General features: G+C 39.7%; 1 protein-coding gene across 2 annotated transcripts in view; it reads left to right on the forward strand.

Annotated features, from left to right (window-relative positions):
* The first annotated feature begins 838 nt into the window (after positions 1-838).
* Positions 839-15068, forward strand: part of LOC149229397 (nucleic acid binding / methyltransferase) — a 231172-nt gene continuing 216942 nt past the window's right edge. The window contains exons 1-2 of one of the 2 annotated variants that reach the window (XM_089378615.1): positions 839-964; positions 1097-1486. In XM_089378615.1, coding sequence (XP_089234741.1) covers positions 1133-1486 — 354 coding nt within the window. In that variant the 5' untranslated portion in view covers positions 839-964; positions 1097-1132. The other variant, XM_089378614.1, reaches the window with a different exon arrangement.

A 15068-nucleotide genomic window follows, 5' to 3' on the forward strand; every position in this document is an offset into this window, starting at 1 on the left:
TCCATCACAACCACCACTCATTTGCAATATCACAACCACTCATGATAACTTATTTTTATTAACTTATTAGTGTCAAATTTTCAAAGCAAATTTACTATTAAAAACAAAAAATTGTATTATTAAATTTATATAAACATGAGAAATATATTATAAATAATAAACTATAGAAACAATTTATTACCAAATTTTAATAAAAAATCAAAAGATTAAAAGAATATACTACACATTTTTAATTTCTCACTAAAAATTTAAAATTTTCCACCTAAATTCAGACTTTCAATTTTCTAATTAGTTTTTATGACTATCCTCCATATTCCATTAAATAAATATAGTTATAAATACATATTTTCCTTATTTGTGTATATGAATAATAATATTTTTAAATATATCTTATATCCTAAATTCAGACTTTCAATTTTCTAATTAGTTTTTATGACTATCCTCCATATTCCATTAAATAAATATAATTATAAATACATATTTTCCTTATTTATGTATATGAATAATAATATTTTTAAATATATCTTCTTTATTGTTTTTAACTTTAATTTAACTATATAACAAGAGAGAACACTACTTATTCAGCCTTTGTTATGACGTTGTTAATAACACGTCATGTTATACACATTATTTTTCCAATTCCCACAACATTACACCATCCATCATGATTTTTAACGATTTAACCAAACATTTTGAGGGATTGCTGCCCCATTCTACCCCATTTTTTCTAATCATTTTTGATGTGCAAAATATTTCATGATAAATATTTTACTCGTCACATTTCAACATCGATTACCCAAACCATCCCGGCATTAATTTATTAAAAACAAATACGAAATTTAAATTAATTTGATTAAAAACATTAACCTAAATCCTCAAATTGCATAGGATTGATGCACCCGGGGTACATGAAGTGCTAGTTTTCATTTAAATGCTAGAAATATCGATCTGATCATTCATGAAGGCAATTTCCTTTTATCTCTCAATAACGACTTTTGTCTGCTGAATCCCCAAGTTATTGATTGTTCAGGTGCTCTGCTGTTGTTAGGAATTTTTCACTTTCGTCTGCTTAATTTCCAAGTCCTTCATTGTTCAGGTGTCTTTCCGTTGCTAAGGGAAAGGAGCGAAGACCATGGAGGGTGGAGAAGTTACAGAGGAATTAATATACCCTGCAACGATTGCCAACGAAGCTGGCGAAGATTATGATGATAGTGATCGGCCATGCCTCAGCTCACATACACTTGCAGCTCTGCAAGATTTTTTTCTCCAAAATCAACCCACTTTAGATCCTTCTGCTAATAATGTCGAGAAAACTGAGAATAATGGACTGCAGGCTGATTTATTACCTGAGGATTGGAGGTTGAGTCAGTTCTGGTATGACCCTGCAACTGCCCAAGTAGTAGCAGAGGAGCTACACTACCTCAGTAGTCTAACTGCCTCCACTGTTGCCTGCATTGCTTGCCCAACTCTCTATGTCCAGCTCAAGGTAAGGTTTTCCCTTTTTGTTAATTTTAGGTAACAATGGTATGTTCTATGCTTTAGAGCCATCTTACTTCAATTTCTTTATTAGCCCAATATCAATATCTAGTTTAGCAATCACATCAACATGATAGTAAAATGCAGATAAAACATAAACATAAATAGTAGAAGACAAGCAAAGACAAGAGGACATAAGATGTGGCACCAGCCAGGGACAAACCCCAATGTGGGGAAACACTTGATCAATTTTCTTATATTCTTTAATAGTTCAGCAGAGAGAGGGATAATACATTTCACAAATCTGATAATTTATGACAGCATCAAAAAGCCCTAATGAGAAAAGTCAACGCTAGTCAACAGGGCAGATTGCTTCATCAATTCAGCTCGGTCAAACCCAGTCTTTCGGCCTCCAACAGCAAGTCTAATCAGCCCAAAACAATCCGAAAAAGTCCAGTAAAACTGGTCAACGAAAGTCATCTCTGTGGCCAGCCCTAGTACAGTCAACGTTGGTCAAAGGAGAGGTCAGATTGCCTCGGTTTTAGTGCTCAGATCTGCAGCCTGCTAGGACAGAGATACCTCACCCAAACCGAAGTCAAAATAGGTCAACGCTTCAAGTCAACGCAGTAAAACAGCCTTCTTGCAGCTTGGTCAACGCAGACAACAGAAATCTATCCTCCTTTCCTTCGCACGTTTGAGAGAGAAGAATGCCCAGAAATGTGCACCCAACCACAAGAGGAGAGAGAGAGATGTGAGATGAGATGATGGTGAAAATGGCTTGAGGTCTCCTTCTTTTATATGCAACATTGAGGATGAATTTGGGGGTTTGAATACCTGTTTTGCTTGCTGGCCGACCTTGACAATTTGTCCATAATATAAATAAATTCATATCTTCATTTGTACATGTCGGAATTGGATGATCTTTACATCAACCCTACACCTCTCGGAGAGAGGAATCCAAGAAAAATATCAGCTGTCATAAATAAGATGACCCATGTGGAGTTTGGCCCTAGTTGCCAATTTTAACACTCCTTCTCAGCTAGGGAGAACTCCATCTGCTAATCCATCTGCCAATCTTTACTATCTCTGCCATCAATGCACTGCTCTGCTCTGCTGAACTATGAAGAAGAAGAAGTGATCGAGAATGTATCACACCATTCTCTACTGACTCGAAGTCAGTCCCAAATAAAAGAGAGTGTCTCATACCACTCTTATTGACTCGAAGTCAGTTCCAATAAAAGGAGAGTGTCTCATACCACTCTTACTGACCCGAAGTTAGTTCCAATTGATCCCAGATCAATATCAGTCATCCTAGCATAGGGAGTACGGTAGTACACAATGCGTCCATCGATAATACTATGGTCCCTGTTCTCATTTCCCTACTCATTAGCCAGATGAGAGGTACTTCCCATGAGTTCCAGACTGCATGGGTTGGATGTCTCAACAGGAGAAGGATGAACCACTCATCCTACCTACATGTTGCCACGAGGTATCACAAGGGAAGGCTGGACCACTCACTCTGTACAAAGCAAACCATTAGGGGAAGGTTGAACCACTCACCCTATGTTTGCTCATCGCTCCAAGAAGTACCCCAAGCCCCCCGGAGCTCCCAGAGCTTAATGTCTATATCATACAAGACTCTCATCATGTTGAAGAAAGTGTAACTAGGTTTGGTTTTCATAATGACATGATCTTTCTAAATGATGTAATAAAAGGAATAAATTATTTTTGTATTCCTTGCTACATGGGTTTCATGAGCAAGAAGTGTAATTAGGTCAAAGACTTCTTGATGTCTTTAGGATTTGATTTATTTGTCAAAGAGTCATCCTATGTAATGAAAGCTCTTCATGAGCCTATGTAAATGTATACAAGTCCTCAAAGTTGTGTAACAACCCTCCAAGACCAAGATCAATACCTTAGAAGCAAGATCACCAAAATCTGCAAGCAAAACAACAAAGAAATCTTATGTCAGCTCCAAAATGAATTAAATATATAAATGGATGTCATATCAGCTTGGGAAGAGGACATGTCGGTTCATGGGATCATGTCGGCTCAAATATATGGACATGACCACTATAAATACCCACCTAGGGTTAGTGAAAATAGATGAAGAAAAATTTCGGATGCCTTTGAAATTTCGCATGAAGGAGCCGCAGCCAAGGAGCAGATGATTGGGTGAGGAAGCCGCAGTCAAGGAGGAACATAACTTGCATTTTGTCTCTGAATTTTCGGGTGACTAAGGAGCATAAGATCCAAATTTTTTTGTGGGATAGATCTAGGGTTCAACTGCCTCCTCAGATGGGTATAAGGAGTAGCAGAACCTAGATCAACCTCCTCTCAGCATACCTGTGATCTAAAGGTGATATCCTTGGATGGATAAGAACAGATAAGGCATCGTGTGACTTGGGCAGTTAAGTAATGAAGTGATGACTTTGTTTCATTCTCGGCATGACGACGTAGTGTCTATGGATGGACTATCCTCGGCCTTCACACATATTACTGTCTTGTTAGAGTTCACGTTGATCTTAAGGATGACATACCTGTAGCTGCCTCGACATGATGAATTGCAGTGATTAGAATTGTATGAAGTAGATCTATACTATCTCAACAGAACCATGAAAGGAGTTACATGATGGCAGATATCCTCAGCAGACCTATGAAAGGAGACATACAGTCTCATTAGTTACCACAACTTTCGGACTTAATATGATGCAGTGTTGACGTACTACTGTGAGCAGAAACAAGGATCACAGTCTTGATCTTGGCATAACCATAATCATAATAGCTATAGATCATGATTTTGTGATCTCATTGTCTCAGAGTGCAACAATGATCTCAGTACGGTTAGCAAACGATTTCGGTGATACTGTTGTGAAAGCATTCATGTTGCAACAATGGTGATTTCAATGCAGATATAGCAACTATGGTCTTGGTGAAAGCAATGATGATGATCTCAGTTAAAAGTGTTGTAGTAGTGCAACTTTGATGACATCAGTGTAAGCAGTAGTGATGATGATAATGATCTAAGCAATGGTGAGGGAGAGGGTTGATGTCTTGGTCTTGGAGAGGCAGATTGTGTCAAGAGTCATGGTCTTGGTATTCGTCAATGGAATCTCTATACGAAGAATTTATGCATGGGTTTTCCTCTCCAAAAGGGAGAGGTTTTGGCCGTGGCAGAAAGCCAAACATTTGTGTTCTTGTCTCTTTTGTTTTTGATAGCAGTTTGATGAAGCTAACATACACATACTAGTAATGAAGTCAACATCAAGCTAAGATAAAATTGTACAAACACTTCACAAATTGTTATCATGTAACGAAGAATCGTCTTAATCATGTTTGCTCTAGATTCTTCAACATGGTATCAGAGGGATTGGTTCAACAGTCAAGGAAAGGGGCAGAAAAGAGACATTCAGAGGTCAAGGCATCAGTCTAGCTGAAGGATCTACAATCAAAGAACAATACCCAGATTTAAGAAGCAATCTACATCATCAAGTCTACAACAAAGGGTTTGAATGACAACAGTCAAAGGATGAAGCATTCATGGCAATGACTTTGGTGACTCCCACAGTTTTGATCTATTCCACATTGATCTCAATCATTTCACAATGGCATTACCTCTATAGTCTTGACAACTCGGATTGTCAAAGGCTTGATGCTTAAGGGCTTACAAAATCAGATCATCTACAACATAGTAATGGGTCTCACTACACTTCACATAAGTTGTATGGACAGAACTCGATGCAAAATGAAAGTGTTCGTTGACACAACCATAATAACTCTATCTAATGAGTCTCTATACATCATGGCCAACAACTTCAAGTCGATGTTGCAAGGATCAAATATTTAGGTCAATTATTTTGAAAGCTTGAAGTTAAGCTTCAGCAAGGATCCTATCCGGAGGAAGCTTCAATGCATCTACCTCAATAACTGCCAACATGATCAAGATGAAGATCTCATCTTCATGTATCAAGTAAGTATCTTTTATTCTATAATCAAGTTTGGTTCATTGACTTCATCATTGCAAGAAGAACTATGGGTGAGATGGGTCATCAAAAGTTCTTACAGTAGGATTGATAGAATCCTTATGAAGAAGTGAAGTCAGTACATCAAGGTCTCCTTTGAAGACATGAGAACTCTTAAGGTTCTATAAAGTAAGAAAGGAGACATAAGAAGGTTACATGAAATGCTGCAGGATATACTCTCTGAAATGAAGTGCAGAAGGTGCCAAAGAATGAAGAAATATCTTCATGAGATCTCAGTTACGAGATTTGGGAATAATGATGAAATAAACATCATTGATATTGATATCGATAAGCAAGGTAACAAATGTCCATGGACAAGGAGGTTACCTCGATCAATAGTTTGTGGTCTCTATGTCAGATAGAGAAAGACAAGCTAATAGGACTCAAATAAGTATAGATAAGTAAAGGAAAGTTGACAAGACATAATAGTACTATGGAAGAAGAGATCATATCATCGGAAGGCTGGAGGAAGCTGAAGAAAGGGATCAGGGAAAGAGGGAATAATAGATCTCCATTATGAGTGAGATGGTGTCCCTCTCAAAAGGATCCCATCAGAAGTCCTTACAGATATGACCATGATAAGAAGATGCATCGTGGCATCATGAACACAAGAGGTTGTATGAATCATGAAGGATATAGCTCTTGGGAATCTCATTGTACATTGAAGGAAAAGAAGAAGTCATCTAGGACAAAAGAAACATTTGCCAGATGGGGATATACTAGATCCTGAAGGATCTCTGATAGAAATCTCAGTGGAGGATCTCCTAGCCTGGGAAGGCAACAAATGTCTCGTTAGGAATTCCAACTTGTGGAACTCATGAGATGATGGTTCAATGACATGAGAAATGAAGCAGACCAAGGGATTGAAGATCTTTCCAATCAAAGAAGCTGTTGGAAAATACCCGAATGAAAATGAGGTATGTATGATTGTATTTGTATTTGCATTTGATATTGTAATGTCATGATATATGGTGGTAGATAAAATGGATCGAGCATAATCAAAGGGGAAAGGATCTCCTCCTCTGAAAGGATGCAGAAAGACATAAGTCAAACTAGATGAAATCAACATAATATGTCCTCATATGAAGTATGAGGTAGTTGACTACAATTGAAGAACTATGATAGCTACTGGGAATAAAAGACATGAGGATGGAAGAGATCGTGAATTATGCAACCATGATGAAGGCAATGAACATCCAGAAGATCAGGAAAACTTGACCAGGAAATCTCTCGAAATGATGTGAAGACTCTGATGGAAGTTTGAAAAGATGAAGACACTTGACAACGGATATCGTTGGGAGATGTGTCAACATGTATACAGGATGATTGAATCCTACAAGAAGATGTCATTGATAGAAGGCCATCACCAAAAGGTAACATGTGATTTTTTTTTGGTGTCTGACCTCTTGGAAAATTCTGTGTATGTGTGCAGGGCCAAGGTAAGGAGAGTTGTGAAGGATGTCACAACTATGTACCTTGTGAATCACCGTTGAAGAAAAGGTGAAGATAGATGGCCTTATGAAGGAAGCCCCAGATGCAAAGCCAAAGAGGATACTTTCTAGGAAAGAAGGAATGACATGACAAAGGAAAGTGATGGATGGCTGAACCCTACATGTGAAGAAATTGATGACATCGAAGTTTTGGATCATCAGTCAACTAGAGGACCCTATAAAACACTGATGATAGAGTCCCTGGATAAGAGGGAGCTCTAGGAGGTTCCTATGAGTAAAGGAACTCGAGTAAGTTTCTAAGTCAAGAGAAACTTGGAACTCGTCCCTGGTTAAGAGGGAGAGTTAGACATTACATTCTTGTCTTTAGTTTGGAAGAAAGAATGGAGGATTGTGTAATCATATGGCATCCAACACTTTATGAGGATGTGGTAGGGTATCCAAGACAAGAGTGAGCAAGAGGACTGATATTCTTGAGGGTTGGGAACCCAAGATGAGAATAGTCCTAGTAGGGCATACTCGGAGAACACCCGGGTGGGTATGACCCTAAGAGAGACAATGATGATGTGTGTCTATCAGTCATTGGTCTCGCCAACATTGTGCTTTAATCTAAGAGAGAGATGGAGCTGGTAGTCAAGGCCTTGCTATATCGAAACAATGTTGGTTGAAATGATGCTATAACAGATGGATTGCAAATCCGATTCTTCTTATGAGAAATTCTTCAGATTGAGAATGACCAAGTACTGTTATGAATACCTCCCTTTAAGAGGGAGTGTTGAAGAAAGTGTAACTAGGTTCGATTTTCATAATGACACGATCTTTGTAAATGGTGTAATAAAAGGAATACATTATTTTTGTATTCCTTGCTACATGGGTTTCATGAGCAAAAAGTGTAATTAGGTCAAAGACTTCTTCTTGATGTCTTTAGGATTTGATTTATTTGTCAAAGAGTCATGTCATGTAATGAAAGCTCTTCATGAGCCTATGTAAATGTATACAAGTCCTCAAAGTTGTGTAACAACCCTCCAAGACCAAGATCAATACCTAAGAAGCAAGCTCACCGAAATCTGCAAGCAAAACAACAAAGAAATCTTACGTCGGCTCCAAAATGAATTAAATATATAAATGGATGTCATGTCGGCTTGGCAAGAGGACATGTCGGTTCGTGGGATCATGTCGGCTCAAATATATGACGTGACCACTATAAATACCCATCTAGGGTCAGTGAAAATAGACGAAGAAAAATTTCGGATGCCTCTGAAATTTCACATGAAGGAGCTGCAGTCAAGGAGCAGATGATTGGATGAGGAAACCGCAGTCAAGGAGGAACAAAGCTTGCATTTTGTCTCTGAATTTTCGGGTGACTAAGGAGCAGAAGATCCACATTTTTCTGTGGGATAGATCTATGGTTCAACTGCCTCCTCATATGGGTATAAGGAGCAACAAAACCTAGATCAACCTCCTCTCGGCATACCTGTGATCTAAAGGTGATATCCTCGGATGGATAAGAATAGATAAGGCAGCGTGTGACCTGGGCAGTTAAGTAATGAAGTGATGACTCTGTTTCATTCTCGGCATGAGGACGTAGCCTTTATGGATGGACTATCCTCGGCCTTCACACATATTATTGTCTTGTTAGAAATCATGTTGATCTTAAGTATGACATACCTGTAGCAGCCTAGACATGATGAATTGCAATGATTATGGTTGTATGAAGTAGATCTATACTATCTTGGGTGAACCATGAAAAGAGTTTACATGATGGCAGAGATCCTCGGCATACCTGTGAAAGTAGACATTAAGTCTCATTAGTTACCACAACTCTCAGACTTAATATGATGCAGTCTTGACGTACTACTAGGAGCAGAAACAAGGATCACAGTCTTGATCCTGGCATAACCATAATCATAATAGCTATAGATCATGATTTTGTTATCTCATTGTCTCGGAGTGCAACAATGATCTCAGTGCAATTAGCAAACAATTTCGGTGACACTGTTGTGAAAGCATTCATGTTGCAACAATGGTGATTTCGATGCATATAGAGCAACTATGGTCTTGGTGAAAGCAACGATGATGATCTCAATTAAAAGTGCAGTAGTACTAGTAGTGCAACTTTGATGACATCAATGTAAGCAGTAGTGATGATGATAATGATCTCAACAATGGCAAGGAAGAGGGTTGATGTCTTGGTCTTGGAGAGGCAGATTGTGTCAAGAGTCATGGTCTTGGTATTCGTCAATGGAATCTCTATAAGAAGAATTTATGCATGGGTATTCCTCTCCAAGAGGGAGAGGTTTTGGCCCTGGAAAAAAGCCAAACATTTGTGTTCTTGTCTCTTTTGTTTTTGATACTTGTTTGATGAAGCTAACATACACATGCCAATAATGAAGTCAACATCAAGCTGAGATAAAATTGTACAAACACTTCACAAATTGTTATCATGTAACAAAGAATCATCTTAATCATGTTTGCCCTAGATTCTTCAACACATAAGAGGGTCTCTCCACGACTCCAAGTCGTTCTTGGAAGGCCAAGAATTTGACCTTCCCCAGGGGCTTTGTCAGAATATCGACGACCTGCTCATCGGTCCCAATGTGATGGAGCCTTATTGCTCCTCGTTGTACCATGTCCTTGATAAATTGGTACCTAATATCTATGTGCTTGGAGCGATCATGAAATACAAGATTCTCTTATAATCGGATCCCACTCTGGTTGTCACAGAGGATCACGTTGGTATCCAACACATGTCCAAATAGCTCACTGAAGAGCTTTCTCAACCAGACAACTTCACAGGAGGTCATACTAGCAACTATGTATTCGGCCTTAGCGGTGCTCAAGGCAACCAATTTCTGCTTCCTGCTCATCCAGGATATCGAAGCAGAACCCAAAGAAAAACAACATCCAGAAGTGCTCGTGCGATCCACCACACTGCTAGCCCAATCAATATCAGAATAATTATGCAGCCTCACATCTCCGACAATGTATCTCAGTCCATGAGTGATTGTGCCCCAAATATATCTCAGAAGATTCTTGGCACCAATCCAATGTATGTGACGAGGCTCAACCATATATTGGCTCAATGTGTTAACTGCAAAACATATGTTCGGACAAGAGTTCACCAAGAACATCAGTGCTCCTATGAGTTGGCGATACTTAGAGGCATTTCCCAATTCAGGTCCGACAGCACTACCACATAACTTCTTAAAGTTAAGTTCCATCGGGTTAGTCATAGTGTTAATTTTAGGTATGTTCTATGCTTAGAGCAATTTATTTCAATTTTCACAGTTAGCTCCATATCTTTTCCAGATTAGCAATCACATCAGCATTAAAGTAAACTGCAGATAGAACATAAAAATAAATCGCAGAAGACAAGCCAAGACAAGAGGACATAAGATGTGGCGCTAGCCGGGGACAAACCCCAATGTGGGAAAACCCTTGATCAATTCTTCTTATATGTTCTTCAATAGTTCAACAGAGAGAGAGAGATAATACATTTAAAACAGAAGTCAACACTTTGACTTATCTAGTTAAGAGCATAGATCATCTCTAAGAAGATGATACATGAGATCAATTGAAGACATGCTGCTTCAACTAATTCTCCAAGGTGACTCCTTCACCTATCATTGTGCTGCATTTCGTCATCATGCTGCACCTCACCGCGCTGCACCATGCTGCACCCATCATCACTATGCTGCATCTGATCACGCTTCATTAATCATGATTGTACCCTTCACTATACTACATTATGTGCCATTGCTGCACCATGTTGCCATCCTGACCTATGTGTTGGTTGCACCTTGCTTGCTTGTTGTCCTTAGCTATTTGCTGCTAAGTACCATACAACTGTCACAATGTTAGTTAGCTGTCCCTTGCATGCTGCTCTCCTTTGGAGATAGATGCTTTGGCTGTTTCGGCAGTTCCCGACAGTTCTGGCAGTTCCGTCTGTTCCCGATAGTTCCCGGCAATTTTGGCAGTCCTGACAGTCCCGACAGTGCCGGCTTTTCCGGGAGTTCTGGCTTTTCCGGCAGTTCCGGCATTTCTGGCTTTTCCAACTTTTCTAGCAGTTTTGGCTTTTTCGGCAGTTCCAGCTTTTTTGGCAATTATGACTTTTCCGGTATTTCTGGCTTTTCCAGTAGTTCCAGCTTTTCCCGCAGTTCTAGCTTTTCCAATAGTTCCAACTTTTTCGGCAGTTCCGACTTTTCCAGCTTTTCTGGCTTTTCCGGTAGTTTCGACTTTTCTGGCAGTTCCGGCTTTTCCGGTAGTTCTGACAGTTTCGGCTTTTCCAGCTTTTTTGGCTTTTCCGGCAGTTCCCGCAGTTTCGGCAGTTCCGGCAGTTCCGACTTTTTTGGCTTTTCCGTCAGTTCCAACTTTTCCAGCTTTTTCGACAGTTTTGGTAGTTCCGGCTTTTTCGGCAGTTCCGGCTTTTCCAGCAGTTCCGGCTTTCTGCCCTCTGGATCAGGGCAACGTTATTCCTTAGGATCTCTCCTCCTATTAAAACCCAAAGACAAGTAGAGAGAGGAAGAGATGCCAAGTGTGTTGAAATGACTTGAAGGCCACCTCTATTCATACTAAAACGTTGAGCACATGTGGGGTTTATTTGGCTGCTAGTCGACCTTGACGAATTGTCTTTTAATGCAAATAAATTTATAACTCCATGAATACTTATTGGAATCAGATGATCTTTAGATCAATCCTACACCTCTCGATGAGAGGGGTCCAAGAAAAATATCCGCTGCCATAAATAAGATGACCCACATGGAGTTTGGCCCTAGTTGCCAATTTTAACACTCTCTCTCAACTAGGGAGAACTCCATCTGTTGATCCATATGTCCGACTGTACTATCTCTGCCATCAGTGCCATGCACTGCTTTGCTCTGCTCTGATCTGCTGAGCTCTACTCTGCTTTGATCTGCTAAGCTTTGCTCTGCTGAACCATGAAGAAGAAGAATTGATCGAGAATGTCTCATACCATTTTCTACTAACCTGAAGTCAGTTTCATTTGAAGAGAGTGTGTCACATCACTCTTACTGACCCGAAGTCAGTTTTATTGATCCCAGATCAATATCACAAGAGAGTGTCTCAAACCACTCATACTGATCCCAGATCAATGTCACAAGAGAGTGTCTCAAACCACTCATACTGATCCCAGATAAATGTCACAAGAGTGTCTCAAACGACTCATACTGATCCCAAATCAGTTTCATTGATCCCAGATCAATGGAGGTCATCCTAGCATAGGGAGTACGGTAGATACAACGATGCGTCCATTGATAGTACTACTATGGTCCCTATCCTCATTTCCTTGCTCACTGATCAGATGAGAGGTACTTCCCATGAGTCCCGGACTGCATGGGTAGGATGCCTCGACAGGAAAACTAATCATCCTGTCCACAGGAGAACGAATCATCCTGTCAGTGGATGCCACAGAGAACTAATCATCCTGGCCCACAGGAGAACTAATCATCCTGTTTCACAGTCGCCACGGAGAACAAATCATCTTTGCCCACAGGAGAACTAATCTATTAAGTTATGGTATGTTCTATGCTTAGAGCACTTTACTTCTTTTTATTATTATTATCCACATATTAGCAATCACATGTACAGTAAGTAAAGTGCAGATAGAACATTAAACGATCGATAGAAAACAAGCCAAGACAAGAGACACAAGATGTGGCGGCTAGCTAGGGACAAACCCCAATATGGGGAAACCCTTTGATCAAATCTTCCTTAATATTCAATAATTCAACATATAGAAATAGTACATAAATCTGATTTACATCAGCAACAACAAACCCTAGATCAGCCCTAAACTAGGGCAGACAATATCTTGCAAACCGACCGTCGGATCGGCTTGATTCCTTCACCAAAAAATGCGGCCTTCTGAGGAGAGTCAGTTCCACCTACAACGCAGTTCTGAGAGAGAGTCTGATGGTCAACGTTGGTCAAACTTCCGATCTGCAGTTGCAGCCCTAAATTCTGTGTCCTTCCTTCCACACGTGTGAGAGAAGAGTCCCTTTCTGCGCAGTAGGAGAAGAGCCTCTTTTCTGCGCAAGAGAGAGAGAGAGATGTGATAAGATGAGTGTGTCCAAATGAGGAAAAGACCTCCTGTATTTATATAAAAATGTTGATGATTGAATAGATGCGACTGTTGGGCTTTTGTGCCTACATGAGTTGCTGGTCGGCTTGATAATATTCCATAATCAAAATAAATTCATATATCCATAATACTTATCGGAATCGGATGATCTTTAGATCAATCCTACACCTCTCGACGAGAAGAATCTAATAAAAATATTATCAGTCATGAATAAGATGACCCACATGGAGTTTGGCCCTACTTTCCAATTTTAATACTCCCCTCAACTAGGGAGAACTCCATCTACAATTCGTCTGTCGGTCGCTACTATTCATCCATCAAATGCACTGCCCTGTACAACTTGACCCCTGCTCTGCTCTATTCTGCCTGCTCTGCTCTGTTCTGTTCTGCCCTGATCTGATCTGCTTTGCTTTGTCCCAATTTTGAAGAAGAAGAAATGATCGAGGATGTATTATACCATCCTCCACTGACCTAGGTTGCACGAAATGGGGAAACGGGTACGAGTTTCCGAAACGGGAAACGATACGAAACACGACCTCCCCAAATTTTGGAAACGGGGAAACGCGAATATATATATATATATATATATATATATATATATATATATATATATATATGTGCAATCATAAAGCATAAATGATACATTATAATTTATTACACTTAAACATTAAGATTTAATTTACATCACATTTACTTATGAATGATCACATAATGAAAATAAAATTATCGGAATATCCAAAAGCAACCTTTATTATACATCCAAATCTCAAAATCAGCCTTTATTTATATTAATATATGAGGCTGCAAGTACAATAAAGACTATAAGGCTGCAAGAGAGAGATCCAAATCAGATTTTCTGCATCCACATCCCATTCTTTAGAAGGACCACTGTTGAATTGGGAGTCTCCTCCTACATAGTCGAACGACCTTAGTGCTCTTGATTAAATACAAGTTTCATACCCTAGTACCCTATATGATCTTGATTATTGGGAGTTTCCCTTGCATAGATGGCTTGGTTCTCTTGAATACCCTAGTACATGGTAAAATCCAATGGAAACATTTCAATCCCCCCAATTCTGAAATCCTGAAAAACAGATAAGTCTGTTGGATTTTGAGTGAGATCTAAAATTCTACTTTCTCCATATGAAATCCAATGAGGGCGAAACCACTCTCAAACATCCCGAGTCATTTCATGGTAATGTTAAAAATTTAAGTAAAAGGATGAAAACGAAAAATAAAGGAGAATATCACTTTTACTTTAAGAATTTAACATTACCCTGAATTGCATATGCCTCAAACTTCCTGATGAACTGCATATCAACACTAGGGTAAAAATTCACTTTTATAACTTTAGACACGCATCTAGAAGCAACTAGAAGTCACTAACATACCCTAAAAATAAATTAAAAAACAAATTAAAAAAAACACAAGTTAATGAGGAAACGTGGGTCGTACGGCCGTGAAACGCGTTTCCGGCCGTATTGCCACGTTTCCATTTCAAGAAACATGGCAATACGGCCGGAAACGCGTTTCATGGCCGTACCAAACGCGTTTCCGCGTTTCGTACCAGTTTCCGTACGGAAACGGACCTCTGTACCACGTTTCCTGCAACATAGCCACTGACTCAAAGTCAGTCTCAGAGTGTGTACCACTGGACCCAGACCAGTCCTCAACTGACCCGAAGTCAGTGTCATAGTGGGTACAGCTCCTACCACTGGTCCCAGATCAATGAAGGTCATCCTAGCATAGGGAGTGTGGTAGATACAACGATGCGTCCATCGGTACTACTATGGTCCCTATCCTAATTTCCCTGCTCATTGATCAGATGAGAGGTACTTCCCATGAGTCCCAGACTGCATGGGTAGGATGCCTCGACAGGAGAGCTAATCATCCTATCCACAGGAGAGCAAATCATCCTGTCCAGTGGATGCCACGGAGAACTAATCATCCTGGCCCACAGGAGAGCAAATCATCCTGTTCCACAATCACCATGGAAAATACATCATCCAGGCCTCACAGGAG

This window comes from Pinus tabuliformis, chromosome J (genome assembly GCF_031772625.1).
Source record: "Pinus tabuliformis cultivar Carrire ecotype Pingquan chromosome J, CPIR1, whole genome shotgun sequence".
Lineage (NCBI taxonomy): Eukaryota > Viridiplantae > Streptophyta > Pinopsida > Pinales > Pinaceae > Pinus > Pinus tabuliformis.